The sequence below is a fragment of the Lissotriton helveticus genome, chromosome 9 (assembly GCF_964261635.1).
Source record: "Lissotriton helveticus chromosome 9, aLisHel1.1, whole genome shotgun sequence".
NCBI classification, from domain to species: Eukaryota; Metazoa; Chordata; class Amphibia; order Caudata; family Salamandridae; genus Lissotriton; species Lissotriton helveticus.
Genome location: NC_136070.1, coordinates 682,398,795 through 682,416,250, shown reverse-complemented (window position 1 = coordinate 682,416,250; position 17,456 = coordinate 682,398,795). Strand labels below are relative to the sequence as shown.

Genomic DNA, 17,456 nt, shown 5'->3' with positions numbered 1-17,456 from the left:
AAACTCTCAGGTAGAGGATGTGTCGATAAAAATGCAGGGTCCTCAGGTGCAACTCTATATCTCCTCGCCACTGTTCTAGAAACTGCAGGAGCAGATAAAGGTTTCTTCCAAACCTCATAGATGGGCTCAGACAAGGCCTCGTTGAAGGGTAACATAGGTTCAATAATAGATGAGGGTGAATGAAGCACCTCAGTCAAAATATTAGGCTTATAATCAGCAGTGGGTAGAGTAATATTCAATAAGCTCGCTGCTTTTTTAATGACAGTGTGATAAGGCACCACATCCTTTGATGGAACATTTGACACCGAAGCCAATTCCCATTCAGGCGATAGTTCAAGCCCACTGGCCTCACACAAGTCTTCAAAAGGATCCTCAGAATCCTGTAACTCTCCTTCTTCAGTATCTGAATACCGATATCTTTCTTTTCCCAGAAGTCTCTGGGCCTTTCTCCGAGATCTTTCCTTCATAACCGAAGCCAATGGATTCGGAGTCGACTCCGACGGGGTCGGTGCCGGCGTCGAACCCGAAGTCGGACGAGGTCTTTCAATACAAGGTCGGGCAGAATCCTGCCTCGGAGTCGTAGGCATCGGCGTCGATGAGATCGGCGTCGACGGAACCGGCGTCGTGCGCTTCGGCGTCGACGACACCGGTGGTGTCGGAAAATGCCAATGCGGTGGTACAGCCGGCATAAAAGGCATGAAGGGTGCAGGGGCGTAAGCCTGGGGAACACCTAAGTTAAAGGCCATAGGACCCGTGGGACCAACAGGTGCACCAGACGGCAACATTGCCCTGGAATAGACACCAAACATGGCGTTCAGGAACTGAGAAGGATCCTGACCTGGAGTCGGAAATTCAGGATATGGACCTCTTGGTTGTTCCTGAGGAGGCGGAGTCGATACGACGTCGACCTCATCATCGAGTCTAGGAACCGGGGTCGACGAACCCGCAGGTACCGGAACCTCGACTTCACCAGCCCCTTGCTCCTCACCTTCATCCTCCTGACCAGAAGGATTGGATGGAATCGGAGAATGGACCTGCTTCTGAGATTCGGGTGAATCCGGATGTGAAGCCTCATCATGTTCCGACTCCGAAATCTCCAGCTCCTTACTCAGAAGCTTGACCTGGGACTTCGGTCGTGAACTAGAGTCCTTCCCAGAGTGATGACGTGACTCATGGCTCCTCTTCTTGTGTTTCTTCCTCGAAGACTTCAAAGCGTGAGCTGAAGACGACTCCGAGTGTGACCTCGAACGAGACCTCGACCTCGACCGACGAGATCGAGACTTCGAAGATTTCTTAACTTTCTTATTTTTAAGTTTTGCCACAAGGAGTTTCGTCTCTCTCTCTCTTAAAGCCTTCGGAGTCATCTTCTTGCAGCAAGGACAGTCCTCAACATCATGGTCGGAGCTTAAACACCAGACACAGCATTCGTGAGGATCGGTGATAGACATAGTCTTGCCACATTCGCCGCAAGCTTTAAATCCAGTCTTCTTCGACGACATTTCGAAGAGTATAAAGATAGACACAATAGTATGAAAATAGTAACAAAGTTACTGTAAGCTACATTACGATCCCTGAAAACCGTTAGCGCGACGACGCGGAAAAAAGGGAACTGATGTCATCACGCCGGCGTGGGCCTAATATAGGCGTCGGTGACGTCAGCGGAGTCGCAAGCGATGCCGTGCCTCTGTGACGTCCGGATCCACGTCGGCGCGAAGCTACAAAAAGAATTTCCGAATGTTGCTGACGCAAGGGGATATTCACAAGGTGAGGAATCCACACGGCAGATGTATCTATCAGAATTGTGAGACGTGGTATGAAGTTGTGTAGTGGAGATATATGGCATGGTATGCAGTGGAATTATGTGGACAAAATTGAAGAGCGACGATGGTGGCAGCAAATGGGAACCTTATGGGCAGGCGTAAGCCCATATACTAGATGCAGTACGTCTCAATTTGAGATACTAGAATAGCACTACAATGCTTTGCCTTTGCCAGCGCACATGTGTGCTCTTCCGCGTTCTCAGAGTGAGGCAGAGAGCAAGCCAGAGCGACCAAGCAGATATTGTGGTTTATGAATCGGTGGTAGCAGTATGCCCATTAAAGAAAATGGCTGCCTGTGCTTTGGCCACGATATTGGGGCAGTGGACAAAATTGTAGATGCAGAAATTATAAGTGCTAATACATGTGCAACATGTCATCATGCCCATGGGACAATGCCCACGAAAGCAGCACACGTGTACAAAGGTAATCTTAGGAAAATCACTTGTACATGCAATTACAGTATAATCCCATTTAAGAAAAGAAATATATGTAGAAGGTTTCTTCAGATGAGATAATAATTGTAAAATGACTTCCACTTTTGCCAAAATGTTTATAGTGTGGTACCGTAGGGTTTGCCACTCATTTCCATACACATGCCAACCTTTTCACCCACATTTACTTTCTAAGAAAAATTGCAGATGTTCACATTTTATTGAACAGGCGGCACACGGAGTGAGAGGCTGCTTCAGTGTGCGCCATGTTATGCACTGAAAGGCCCTACCTGCAGATTGGGCGGTGGCCAGGGACAATTAATCGCTGGCACTTTCAGTTCCACTGGAGTGTGGGGGGTACAAGGCCACAGGAGTTAGAATCAGAGAACAATTAACAAGATTAGCCACAAAATAATTGAAACAAAACCCCTATGCAATTTGCAACAACCCCAGCTGCCAGGGTGTATTATGGAAATATCCAACACGATATCACTATGCTTCTCCCAGCTGTGAATAATTCTGAATTACCACATGCATAAACATTTACCACAGTTGCCAGTTCATCATGCTCAGAAAGAAAAAAAATGGAATGTAGCAAGTTACTGTTCGGAGCATGCTTTGTGAAATACACCCTGGCCTGCGACGAAGGGCCTATGTGGGATGAAAACACTGGTGGGTCTCTCAAAGAGGCGAGGCAGATATAAATAAGCACGTGGCTTAAGACACAAAAGCTAAAAATATGTGCTTTTGAATAGTGTGCCGCCCCACTGATATTTTGGTGCTTCTGTCATTGCATCCAGATATACACTACAGCAAGTAACATTGCATATACAACAAGCCAGGGCTGTTGGCTTTGTCAATGGTATGTTTTTCTGTTGGCTATATCTGAGGGTAAACATGCTTGGTCCTTTTCAAATAATTTGTTTCCTTTTAAGTCTTTTCTCTCGCAAAGGGTGGATTTGCAAAGGTTAGTTTAAATAGGCCCTCTCCTGTTTTTTCCTGTGTTTAAAGAGGGATATTCAAGTAAATTCCTTGCCTTTCCCTCATAACTATTTTTTCAGCGAAACTTCTTTTTAGCAACATTGGCGTGTAACAAAATACATGTTCCAATTATTATTATTATTATTTTGAATTTGTAAGGCGAATAGCTACTCCAAGAGGTTTCCTGGTGTGATTACACCCTCAAAGCATTTCTTTCTGCAAAACAGTTGTCACGTAAAAACGTATTGTTTACATGCAAAGTGCTTTAGTGCCCCCGGAAAAAGTTCGCTCTATATAAACTGACAGATTAAAAAACAGAGAACACCATAATGTGTCCTTGGAGTGCCCTGGCTGGGGAATATGTCCTTTCGTGTAACAACAGCAAGTAAGTATCATTTTTGCCTTGACTGTAAAAGTATATAAGAATATGAAGGGTAGAAACCTTCTCTAGTAGAGGACAATGACATTTAACACCATTTGTGGGGAACACTGTAATGATGTACTCTGCATTATATTAGAAAGTGCCTTGCTGTTCTGCACAGTGTGCTGCACTGGAAAAAGAGCCCCGCTTCCCAGCAGCAATGAACATTAGTTCTTCAAGCAGTGGGATCAGAGCAGACATTCCAGGGAAAACAGGACTCAGAGAAAACTGAGGTTTCTGCCCGGAGAGTGTGGGCAAATAAAGAGCCTGATAAGGAGCCGTCCCCGCACATGCTTTTTAGAACAGCTGGTGCACCAGCAAGACCCAGCCCACTTAAAGCCCTGGGCCTACGTGATATTTATTTGTGCCTGGGTTATTAATTTATTAAAAATAGTATCTTCAAGACGTGGCAACGCTATGAAACGACAAAAATACAGCTACAAGACCTATAAATGAAAACGTAATTTATTATTATTACAGTCTTCACGCTGTTAAACATGAACAGGTGTACAAAGTCAAAGGAGGAGACCAGAAAGAAAGTACACAAGTAAACCAAGTGTTTCTGCTGGGTGAGGACAAAACCTGCAGAGAAGAATGCAGCCCTCTGCAGCTTATACCCCAACTTTTCCTGTCTTGCTTGCAGCCCCTCTTAGTCCCATCTAATATCTCATTGCCGGGTCTTATAGGCACACTTGCTTCCAATGAGATCTGACTGAGCGCTCCGATTTGATTTTAATAACTTGGAAGCAGAATTTTAACCAACATAGCATTGGATGCTATCAGAACTATGCTCTCAGCCCCTATAATGCAATCACACTGCAATACACTGCCATTTGTCAGGGTGGGTTGTTCACGTTGACCTTATGAAGGCCCCTCAACCTTGCCAAAAGGGAGGACTGGTAATCCTGTAACAAAACACACCAGGGTCAGTACCAGTTGCCTCCTGGCCAGGACCAGTCACTATTTCAGCAGCAGTTTTGAACACAGTAAGCTGTGTGCTATTGAATATATTCTCATCCCTGTCCCATTCCTCAATGTAGCTGTATTCTGGGGATACAGAGCCCAGCCTTTACCCATGCCTGACGTTTGGTCCTGAGCACCCCACTATCCTTGAGTCCAGGGCCTGGTCTTAGACCCGGTCTTGTATTGAACACCCACATTCCTAAATATGAGTTGTCTTGGAGAGCGGCCTTTAAGTCTGTGCGCTATCACTTCTGAAGTCATGAGTAATCCAAAGGAGGAAGTGAAGGTTGAATTACTTGTCATTAATGGTGAATTTAAGAGGTTGTTGCATTTGGTATCATAAGTGCCTTCAAAATAAAATGTTTATACAAATTTCAATATTTTTTCAACAAATGTTATGTACACATCAGGCACGGGAGGCTGTACTGGCCATCTATTTGATACATTTTTGTTTTCAGTATTGTAGACCGCATAAGTCTTTAGACATATTTTTGTTTTTTTCCTTGTAAACTTTTATCTTATTTTAAAATACACTTTTGCAAATGTGAACCGCTGCTGCTGGGAAAAGTTCAAAATATGACACAGAAAGAGATGCATGGTTCTTACCTGCTCAGTAGCTAAAAGGGAACCCTTGAACTCTTCAAGTACTTGACGGCATTCGAATTCATGAACTCTGGCACATGTTTGGAAGCCAATTACTATATCCTGCAAAGAATGAAAGACAACTCACAGCCTCAGTGAGACATTAACCAAACACAGATATTTAGGACAAGTGATTCCATATTAGAAAGAAAAGCTAAAGATGGGGTTCTTGTTTGGACCTTCAGTGTTTACAACTGGCATTGGCGAATGATTCTCCACTACTAAATCAAATATATTCAGTGCCCAGAAAGCATGATTTAAGGATACTCTTATACAACTATGTTGGAGTGTTCTTACCATGGGACTGAAGAAGCATCTTTGGATAAGAAGATCAGAGTTCAGTCATTATCTGTGCTCCGTCACTAGGTTCTCTCTCTAGTGTTCACATAAAGGCACTGCAAGGAAAGTTCAGTTCACAAGCCTTCTTTGTGACGAAGGAGTGAGATTTCTTTAGCAGGAGGGCTTCTCCTTTCTTCCTCAAGTCTACTGTGCAGGGATTACACCAGATTCGGTTTTGCCCTTCATTCCTTGAGAACCCCCCCTGACAATAGGTAGAAACAGACAGCTTTGTTGTCTTTTTTGTAGGTCTCTCTGAGAGAATCATTTCAAAGCTTTTACATAGCTTTAGACCTTCCTCCGCTTTATCTGCTATATTGATTAAACTTGGCTAATCTTATTCAATCACTTGCATCTATCAGGAGAGATCACCTAAAGAGGCGCCTAACTATCCCTGATGAAATGCAGCAGTGGTCACCTGAACAAAGGAACTATTCGTCTAGTTTCTGCTAACATAGCCCTCATCTACTCTGTGGAGGGTTTTCAGTCTGATATGATTTGGCTATCCAGGGAGTAGATATCACACTTTGGGATGAGAGGAAGTGCTGAGTGAGGAAGGTTTCATGGTCATCATTAATTTACCGTCAACTCTTGTAATGAAGTTACAAACCTGAACAATGTACACCCAGATGCTCCTCAGTCCTTCATGACTTCCTTCTCAACATGTGTCTGTTCTGGTCGTACAGGTGGACATTTTATCTCAGGGGAATAGATCTATGATTATTGTAAGAAATACACTTGGTACTTACTGAATGGTTAGGTGTTAAGATGAACCGGGCAGATAAGAACATGCTTCGAAGGAACTGTAAGATCATCGCATTATCATCACAGGCGGCGAGGCACTTGCCGATGCACCGGAAAATAAAACCCTAATATGGGAGTGAATTAAAGACAGTCCGAGTTCAGAATAAGCAGCAACTCCTGCCCACTCTATGGGAGTTTTACTTATAGAGGAGCATTCATCTTTGATTAAACTCTACACATGTTGTCTCCCACTTTGAAATTGCTTTTAATGAGTTGAGAGAAATGTTTATTATGTAATGTTATGTTATATCTTATGGACATTGTAAAGATTCGAATATGGCCATGAATATGACTCAAAACAACAAAAAGGGGGAGGGGGTGGGAGCCAATAAAGGTCCTGTACCTAGGCACAGAAAGTGCTAATGCAAAAAAGCAGTGGAGGTACTTTTCTTCTAGAAAGTGAAGAAGAAAAAAATGCTGGCAAAGAAGCAGGAATCCTAAAAAAAAAAATCTTGGTACCCTCACACAATCATGAGGATGTAATGTATCATCATTGGACTTGCTCCTCGTAAGGCTCCACAAAGAGTCGCTTTAGCAGAGACCTTTTATTTTTTTGCCGTCTGATGAGAAGGGCCAGTGTGAGGGCGTTTTGAATGTATGGGGTGGAGTGAATGTGTATGTTGAAATAAAGGGACACTAAAGCTGTCTAAGACACACTGAACTAACGTGATGGTTCTCCTGGCAGGATGAAAAAAACAAAATTTGGTTGGGGCAACTACAGGGACATGATGTATCCTGTGAGTGTGGTCAGGTTGGCATGTTTAACGACTGATGGCCCAAAATAGATCTCAGCTACTTCTTCAGGACCTAAAAGAAAAGGGGGATACATCTACCCCACACTTAAGACGTAATATGCAGTGTAGGTATTCCCCTGAAAGAAAATACCTTGTTCAAAAAGTTGAAAATTGATCATCCAACCTAGAAAATGTATGAGAAAATAGAGAAAACACACAGTAAACAAATGTTTTGAATGTATGGTGCAATGCGTCACCAGACCAGGATCCCTTTTCCAGCACAGTGTATCACAGTGTCTCCTAAGGTAGATATGCTCATGCTATTGTTGGCGCTGATCAGTTACCACAACGTGAAAGAAGTGAAGCACACGCTGATGGTAAACAGCGTTTACCACAAATCTTTTTTCCAGCAGTGAATCACAATGCGGTCGTTACAACGACAGCGTTATGATTCCGCATACCATTACTCCGGCTTGCGGGGGGGGGGAGGTGTTGGATTTAATATCCAACACCTTCCCTATTGTCCGCACAGACTGGAGCTGGAATAGTAAGTTATACTATTCCAACATCCAGCGCCCCCCCTCCGCAAGTCGTCATTCCAACTTGCTGAGTAATGGTATGCAGAATTACAACGCAGTTGTTGTAACAACCGCGTTGTGATTTCCGTGAAAAAGACAGCGGGATAATAACATACATTTCACACTGATACATCAAATATAACAGAACAGGCAAGTAGACATAGGTCTAACAGACAACATAAAACCAATCTGTGTTGGTGTTACACAGTGTATCATAAGTGATTAGTTGTCCTCAGGTGTGAATGGCATGTCTTATCCTTTGGATCAATCTGTAATGCCCCATAGGTCAAAAGCAGAGGGTAGAGCTTAGCTGCTAACTGTGGTAAGAGCAATGATACTCAGCATTAAGAAACAGTAAATCAAGGGGACCCAAATGACCTTAGGGTGAAAAGAAAAGGAAAAGCTGAGAGCGTTCTAGAGAAGCAACCATACTTATGTGATTTCTGCACAGAGAGTGCCAGAGACCTACCTTCCTCCGGTCACCTGGATAGAGACTTAGCAGAGGAGAAGACCTGCCTTTTAAGGTGTGGGTATTGAAGTGATTGATCTCAGGTGGGGTGCTTGCAGCTACAGGAAGGAGGGATGACAAAATGGCCAATGAGGACAGGAGAGGAGGGGCGATATTGATCCAATAGGAGCAAGCCACTCACATGCTGGTGTAACATAGGTATCATCCCTCAGTGGTGACCATCTCGGAATGTGTAGTGGTCAAATGCAGGCCAGCCCAAAGTCAACAATGGTTTTTGAAAGGCAGCATCTTAGCAGGAAACTGAGACTGTTGAATGTTTTCTTAATGGACAGTGACAGTAGTAGAAAACTATGGGGCACCTAATTGCTCTCAGATATATAGTGACGGAGAGAAAGCCCGGTGCAGATAACCACTAGCCATCCCTCATGGGGAAATCTAGGTATATTGACATCTACGTACATGTTGGATATATGGGCCTATTCTTTAAAAAGTAACATGGGGCGGCCAAGTGGTCTATTCCCAATATATTAGGATGCTTGGATAGCACTATTGGGCCTATGGCTAATGAGGAGAAGAGAAGGGGGAAGCTCAAGCCAATAGGAGCGAACCCTCGCATGCTGGTGTAGTGAAATTATCATTCCTCAGTGGCAGCTATCTTGGAGTGTGTGGCAGTCAAATGCCCAATGGCATCAATGGTATTAGAACAGCAGTGTCTAAAACAGTAGACTAAGACAGTTTAACCCCTTTAGTGCTCCCGTCAGCCAACGGCCATCGCGAGCACTACCTCCGTAGTGCTGTGCACGTCCGTTGGCTGACGCAGCCCCGCCCACTGATTAAAACCGCCGCACTGCAGCGGAATTCGCGCCGCGGTTAAGCAGTTAATGTTTTCATGGGGGGTACTGCCTCATTGGTATCAACAGAAACATTTGTGTTAATGAAGAAGAGGCCCATTCGCAAAATACTTATCATAAGCAGGTCTTAGTGTGGTGTGTGAGACTCCATTGCAGGGCGTCCCATATGTGACATGGTGTTAGTGGTGATATGTTAAATCAGATGCCATGTATGAAGTGAATATTAATGCTTTCATGGTAAGGGAGTATCTGATGTCGCAGGGGACTGACTGGGGAATTATACCTTGCACCAAAGGAGTTCATCGTTCGCACCTTTGCTGTTGGTGTAGAGGCAGAAAATCTACTGTAGCTCCTTTCTGAAAAGGTTACCAGAGCTCCATGAGCTAGTTGCTTCTAAAATCGACCACTGGAGGTCATCTGGAGAGTGGTTTGAGTCACAAAAGTTATTGCACATTTTTGTAGTGCTGCACCTGCAGCAGATATTGCCCGGATGCTCTAATATTCTTGCTTTGATAGCCCTCATGGTCATTCCCACGTAAAGAAGGCCACACCCGCAGGTGATCAGGTCAAAACTGTTTTTTTTGTATCGCTTGTATCCAGGTGAATTGGGGGCTCAATTAGACCACTTTGGAATGTTTACTGAGAGGGCATACCCAGCAGATCCCACAGGGATCTTGTCTTGAGACAGGTGGTAAGGCCCACAAGGTTTTCTGCATGTGGGACTGTTGAACATGGGGTCTCATGTATACCAGGAGGTCCTTCAGGTTGCTCTGGGTACACTTAAAACTGAATTGTGGCTGTGGAATCTAAGGGGACCCAGTGCATAAAATACCCTAAGTTACATATTGTTGCATTCATCTGATCGGAGTTGGAGGTGAAGGTGGTCACACAAGTAAGGACATCTTCAGTGTACCTTAGAGCCAATATAGCACCCAACGGGTTCTTAGTGACTGCAGCACCACACCTGTTTCTTGATGATATGGTGTTCAGGATGAGAATGGTCACAAATTGCATGAAATACACACATTACTGGCTCATTCTTATCAGCAACATGGCCAAATTCCTGTCTGAGGCACTCATCATCAAAATCAACATTACAGGGATTGCACTGAAAGCTGGGTTCAGTATCTCAGCATTCAATTCACAGCTCTCGAAGATCAATGCCCAGATGAACGAGCACAAGAATTACCTCCTGCAGCATAAGCTCTCTTCAGACGAAGGTTCTATCACATCTCTCAGGACACATCATTCTTCAAACGGCATTTTGAGTAATGACAGTTGGGGCAGCAATGAGAACCGATGGGTTAAGGGTTCCCCACCATCCATGTATGGATATCCAATACCCACATTTTCAGCATACCGACAAATGTGGTACCCTGGATTCCAGATGTCCCCCCCCCAACCACTGCAGCCCTTCTTCCAATACCTCTTTGCTCAACCTTTTTTGGGTGGGAGCAGAGGAGAAGAAGAGGAGGCAACACACAAGTGCACTGGAAACTGCAAGAAACCAAGATGCAGACCAGGAGTCAGTCGGCCAAGGAAGACTAGTCATTAATCTCTCAAAGATGACTCTGACCGAAGACAAGATTGCAGTACTACGCAAAGGCCTTGTATTCGTGCACACCTCTTTGGAAGACCAATTCCGTCTCATAAGCAAAAGTCACCAGGTCTTCCACAAGTTCACCTTCAGGATTTTTTTTCAGGACAGGAAAACCCCTGACAGTTGGGACTCAGGACTACGGATTCTATCTGAGTTGACACCTACCTTCAGCCATGACACCCAGTGAGGTTCTCACCTTTGAAAAAGCCATATTGAAGAAGACTGCACAGGTAAGAGCTCCTAGGTTCTTCAACAATTTGTCATCCAGAACAACGCAGATTAGTTAAAGCCTTGACTGAGGATCCTTTGATCGTGATCAAATCAGTAGACAAGGGCAGAGCGATTGTTGTGATGGACATCACCGATTACAACCAAGAAGGCCTACACCAGCTAGCGAATGGGAGATACTACCGCTCAATGAGCTCAGATCCAACTGAGACCTTGATAAAACAAATTCAATCCATGGTCATGATGGCGGAGGCACAAGATTGAATCGCTAAACATAAGGCAGTGTTCCTGGTGAATACCTTACCAAGGATCCGCTACTTTTACGTATTGCCCACAATACACAAGGAAAACAGCCCCCCTACAGGAAGGCCAATCGTCTACGGCATTGGATCTCTATTAGAACCTTTGAGTAAGTTCTGCGACCACTACCTTATACCACTGGTCTCTAGGACAAGGGACATGCTGAACCTGATTGCTGACACTAATCATCAACAGGAAATCAACCTCCTTTTGACCTTAGACTTAAAGCCCTTGTACACCAACATCCCTCAAGATGCCACCATAGTGGTCATTGAGGCCTGCCTCAGAGCAAAAACTTGGACAACAGCAGTGCTGATCGACTTTATCATCGAATGTGCCACACTAGCGTAGAATAATACCTTTTTTAAATTCAATACCTGGATCTATCATCAGATACAAGGGACAATATTGGGCAGCACACTTGCCCCAAGCCTGGTCTGTCTATACATGGCCCATTTTGAAGAACAACACATCTTTACTGACATGAATCCCTTCAATGCCAACATTTTAAAGTGGCGATGATACATAGATATTATTCTGGTCTTCTGGAAAGGTGATAACACCACATGCCAGGAATTTGGATGCTGGATCAGTACTCTTAACCCATACCTGCGATTCACCCAGTCTGCCTCAACAAGGCAGATACCATTCCTGGAATTACTAATCTCCATTAAGGTGGGGAATCTATGCACTAAGACATATAAAAATATCACTGATAGCAACAGTCTTCTGTTATTTAATAGTCACCATCCAAAAGCCCTATAGGAGAACTTGCCATATAGGCAGTTTCTCTGTGTCCGGAGAAATTGCAGCTTTTTGAAAGATTATGGCGCTCAAGCCAAAACACTTAGTAGGAATCTGTCCTCCTGGTACTACGCATTCAGAGTTATCAAACGAGCTGAGAAAAGTATACAAAACAATTAATAGGAATCTCTTTTAGAGACCAACACAAGACCCACTGAAAATGTGGACTAGTGTCCTTATCTTCACCCCCAACTCCAATCGGATCAAACGCACCATATTGAAACATTGGGGAATTTTATGCACTGGGTCATTTGAGATTCCACGGCCACAATTTGCTTTTAAGTGTACCCAGATCCTGAAGGACCTCTTGGTACACACCAGGCCCCGCATTCAACAGTCTTTCATGTAGAACACCTTGTGGGTCTTACCACCTGTCACAAGCTACTATCCCTGTGAGTCCTACGGGGAATGTCCCCTCTTATAAACATTCCAAAGAGGGCAAGTTGGGTCCCCAGTTCACCTGGATACAAAAAAAATGACACTAACTGCAATACAAAAAACTGCATCTACCTGATCACTTGCCCGTGTGGCCTTCATTACGTGGGAATGACCCCATGCACCATCAAACCAAGAATAATGGAGAACTGGTGCAACATCCACTGCAGACACAGCACTACAAAAATGTCCAATCACTTTTGCGACTCTAATTACTCTCCAGTTGACCTCCGATGGACAATTTTGAAGCAACTAACTCATGGGGCCTGGTTAACCTTTTCAGAAGAGAGCAACAGTGGATTTTCTGCCTCTCCACCAACAGCAAATGTCTGAAAAATTAAAACCTCTGGCTGGTGCGAGGTGTAATTCCCCAGTCAGTCCCCTGCAAAATCAGATACTCCCTTACCATGGATATACTGACATTCTCTTCATACATGCACTCTGATCTACCATATCACCACTGACACCATGTCACATATGAAAGGCTCTGTTATAGAGTCTCTCACACCACACTAAGCAGTGCTTATGATAAGTATTTTAGGACTTGGCATGGGTCTCTTCTTCATTAACATGAATGTTTCTGTTGATACCAATGAGACAGTACCCTACAATAAGAAAACATTTTACTGTGTGTCAGCTGTTTTAGATTGCCCCTTACTAATACCATTGATGACTTTGGGCCATCCTCCATCTGACCGCTACACACTCCAGGATGGCTGCCACTGAGGGATGATACTTCCGTTACACCAGCACTCGAGGGGCTTGCTCCTATTGGCTCTAGCGTACCAGCGTGCCCCTTCTCTTCTCTCTTCTCCTCATTAGCTTTTTGCCCAATAGCGCTCCCAAAGCACTCTAATCCATTGGAAATAGACCACTTGGTCACCCATGTTACTTATTACATGAGGAGGACCATATTTCCAACATGAACACAGACACCAATAGGCCTAGATTCCACCATGAGGGATGGCTAGCAGTTATGCGCACCTGACTTTCTCTCCATCACTATAATGCCAGTGCACCATGCTTTTCTCTCACCAGCACTCTCCATTAAGAAAACATTCAACTGTCCTATTTTACTGCTTAGATGCCCCATTTATAAAACCATGGTGTCTTTGGGTTGGCCATCATTTGACCACTACACACTCTGAGACGGCCGCCACTGAGGGATGATACTTTGGTTGCACTAGCATGCGAGGGGGCTTGCTCCTATTGGCTCAAGCTCGCCCCTCCTCTCCTCATTGACCATTTGGTCATCCCTCCTTCCCGGGGCCGTACACACCACACCTGAGAACAATCACTCCAATTACACATTACACATATGTCTACTTGCCTGTTTTGTTATATTGTGTGCACTAGCTTGTTTTTTTTACATCTTTCAAGTTGTGGCGACTGATCAGCGCCAACAATAGCATGTACATGTCTACCTTCGGAGACACTATGATACAGTGAGCTGGAAAAGCGATTCTGGTGGCGTATTGGACCATACATACAAAACATTTGTTTACTGCGTGTTTTCTTTATTTTCATAATTTATTGTCTAGTAGGTTGGAAAATCAATTTTAAACATTTTAAAACAGGTATTTTCTTCTGAGGGAATACCTACATTGCATATCACGTCTTAGATGTAGGGAAGGGTTTCCCCATTTACTTGAGTCCTGAAGAAGTGTTATGGATCTTTTTAGGGGCCAAAGATGTCCACATGGCCACACTCACAGATTAAGGCTACTTGGGTACATCACACCACTGTAGTAGCCCCTATCAAATTATGTTTTTTTAATCCTTCCAAGGGAACCATTACTTTAAAGTCAAGTTTGGTATCTCTGAGACAGTTTTAGTCTCCCTTCACTTCACTGCACACATTCACTCCACACTCACATTCAAACTGCCCATACACAGGCACTTTGTGGGGCCCATGGGGCATTGCAGCGCTGACCCTACCAACAGAACGTGCACTATGATGCATGACATCCTCATGGATGTGTGAGGGCACCAGGAAATAATCCTTTGGATTCCCCCTTCTTTGTTTGCCTGTCATTCTTCTTTGCTTTTTGATAGAAACAATACCTAAACTGCTTTTTGCATGAATATGACCTCAGATCCATTGAATGGAGAGTGGCTCTAGCATGAAGAGTACCTTTTAGCTGAAGGGGATCCATTGGGGCAATGAGTATAACCCTGACATGTGGTGGCTCCTAATGAGCCAGGTGGAGAGTAATTACCTTATGGAGTTCATCTCCATCTGATTCCTAGTAGGTCGGTGTTAGACCCGTCTGCTTCTGAGAGTCCCCTCACCACTATGATTTCTTTTGTTCCCCCGTACCTCCCAAAATTTGTTGTTTTTCTTTGTCTTCCAGGACTTTTTATGTGCTGTTTCATGGGGCTAGATGTTCCTTGACGCCCAGTTGCTCACAAGGTTTTTGGCACCTATTTACAAGGTGCCTGGCGGAACCTGTGGCATTACAAACTGGGGTTGTCAACCTGTATGAGTGGCCCTAAAATGGTGGACACCCTTTTCCCTCATGTGAGTGACTCCCATTGGAGCCTCCCTGAACTCTGGCATTTTGAGGTTTTGGCGCCCTTTGTTTGACGCACATTCCTGATAGGAATCCCTTTGTTTTCCTCAGATACACAAAATGGCTGCTCTAGAGCCACAGTACGGTGGCTGCTAGTGACCTAGATATACCTCAAAAGTGCCAAGGCATTGCCACAGCCAGAGAAGGTTCTAGAACCTTCTGCCTCGTGCCAGCACCCCAGGGCACTGGCTATAAAAGGCCCAGTCCCTGGCGGCCATTTTAGAAAGAAGAAAAGAAGAAGGAGATTCCAGACTTGACACCAGATTGACACCTGCCCTGTTGACCCCCTGAGGTGGCTGGTAGCGTAGGCAGTAGAGTAGCAAAGGTTGCTGGCGTTGTTTCCGACTGGCGTTCCAGTCAGCTGCGTGAGTGGTCACCTTGCACCTACAGCGCCTGCCCAGCAAGTGCCTCTTTGCCCCAAAGGCTGTGGCCATACTTGTAGTGCCTCCCCGCCCCCCCTCGGTGGTGATATCGTGACTGATACTGCGTGTCGCGAGGCGAGAGCAAGTTCGCCGCGACCGCGATCTTCAGAAGTGCCCCCTTCGCGACAGGCGCCTCCAGGGTGGAGCTCGGACGTCTCCGAGCCCCACCTCCGTAAAGCGCTTCCTGTGCGGACTGAAGGTGAGGTGGTGTGCCGGGGCGGGGAAAGGCCGGCCTTCATTGGGAGAGACTAGCGTCTCGGCCCCTTCCCCAGTGAGCCGGAAGCTGTAGCTGTGGGCGGGATCCACCCCATATGAGGAAGTCGGAGGGAGGACCGTGGAGCCCCTGAAAACCCTGTCGCTGGCGTGAGAAGTGCTGTGCCCTGACTGAATCGCTTTCCGATTGCAGCCGATGCGAGGTGGGCCCGTTTCTTCAGGTGGGGTGCAGCGTTGTGAAGGAACTGTGAACCGGCATTCATTTGACTGAGCTCGAAGGTTGTGTGACCCCTCCGGCAGCCCGTTTGTCAGTCTAAAGGCTTTGAACTGGTGCCGCCTGTGTGCTAGCGGTGTCAAAGCCTGTAGGCGCGCATAGACTCCACCGGAAAGCAGAGATCTCATCCCGGTGGCAGCGGAGTGCAAATGCTGTATTAACTGTGTTTCCTTGCCTTCTAGATACACGCGCATTACTCCCTGAGTGAACCCTAAAGTGTCTAAAGCTTATTTTGTGCCTAGGGAAGCCCGTACTCGTTATCCTTGAAACCAACGTGAACTGTAAGAGTTATCTTTCCAAGCTGAAACGTATTGCAAGTGTAATCTTCCTAAAGCATTTAATTGGTGGCAGCGATACCAGAATGAACATGTGGTTATTGAGTTAAATGAACCAGTATTTATTCTGCTATATAAAAGTGATATTTATTTGTGATATTTATTCCTGATATTTATTCTATTTATCTTGCTATTTATTCCTGAAGATCTATTTACAGTATTTATTTCAGCAACTGAATCCCAGAGGTTTGTGACTAAAGAAATGCGAATGTGCTTTCCCAACTGAACCCTATTTACAACAGAGAACTTTTACATAAAGGAATCGTATTTTTCTACAGCAGTGGTGTGGTGTCCTTCTTTTTGGTGTGACTGCGCAGGGAGTTATTATTGGGTCAGAGCCGGCTTAACACTAAAGCCTTCACTTGCCTTGTCACTTGAGCCAAGCTACCCCCCTTTGTGCTGGGCTTGCCCATCGCAGGTCCAACAGTCGGCTTTTATAGGGAGTGGGAGAACCGTACCTTATTTTTCCCACTGGTCTATTCCAGTCCTGTGTACCCATAGTATAAAAATGAACTTTACCAATCACTGTGCAATTGAATACACAGTTCTATCCTTCTCTGCCTTTGTGTTAAATTGACTTCCCCAGTGGTTCAATGCTGACCCTTGAGAGCACTAACCTCCTCATTCTCATGATGGACGAAACTGGGAATCTGAAAGCTGAACTCCTCCATTAATGAGACGTGCCATTCTCTGTATGGGACTTGCTTCAGGATAGACCCCAGGAACTGCAAAGAAAACAGAAAGAAACTTTAACGCAGTAATATATATTTAAATGCAGTATCTACAGCTGACATCTGGGTGCATTGACTTTGAGAAGATGAGTGAACAAACTACGGCTAACAACAACCTCAGTAATGAAGAAATATTATGATGGCAGAAGAACCAGAGAACACATACATCAATGCTTAACTAGTATGGTATGAAATCAGTGGTCAGAAGAAACAAGGAGACCTTTGCAGTGTCCATGATTTACAAAGAAACACATGAAACAAAAGCATGCTGCCAACAAATTACTGTGAAAAGAGCCACAGTGCAGCAAATCCAGACAGAAAGCAGATGGAGACTGTGCAACAATATCACATACTTAGGAGCAGAATGCAAACATATAGACTCTTCGATCACCAGCATGGGGGCCAAATGTACATTTAATTTTAACAAGGGTGAAGACTGAACACAAGGAAAAGAAAATTGCATCTCAGAAGTGTGAGAAGTTGGTCTGACATATGCTGTCCACTAGTTATA

The 17,456-nt window shown here is 44.8% G+C and overlaps 1 protein-coding gene across 1 annotated transcript in view; it reads right to left on the bottom strand.

Moving 5' to 3' along the window:
• LOC144782927 (maestro heat-like repeat-containing protein family member 1) overlaps nucleotides 1-16,933 on the bottom strand; it is a 48,069-nt gene extending 31,136 nt beyond the window's left edge. The window contains exons 1-3 of the mRNA XM_078662163.1: nucleotides 16,832-16,933; nucleotides 6,344-6,463; nucleotides 5,223-5,321 (exon numbers count right to left, since the gene is read on the bottom strand). Coding sequence (XP_078518289.1) covers nucleotides 5,223-5,321; nucleotides 6,344-6,463; nucleotides 16,832-16,885 — 273 coding nt within the window. The 5' untranslated portion in view covers nucleotides 16,886-16,933. The remainder of the gene's footprint in view (nucleotides 1-5,222; nucleotides 5,322-6,343; nucleotides 6,464-16,831) is intronic.
• Between the last annotated feature and the right edge of the window lie 523 nt (nucleotides 16,934-17,456).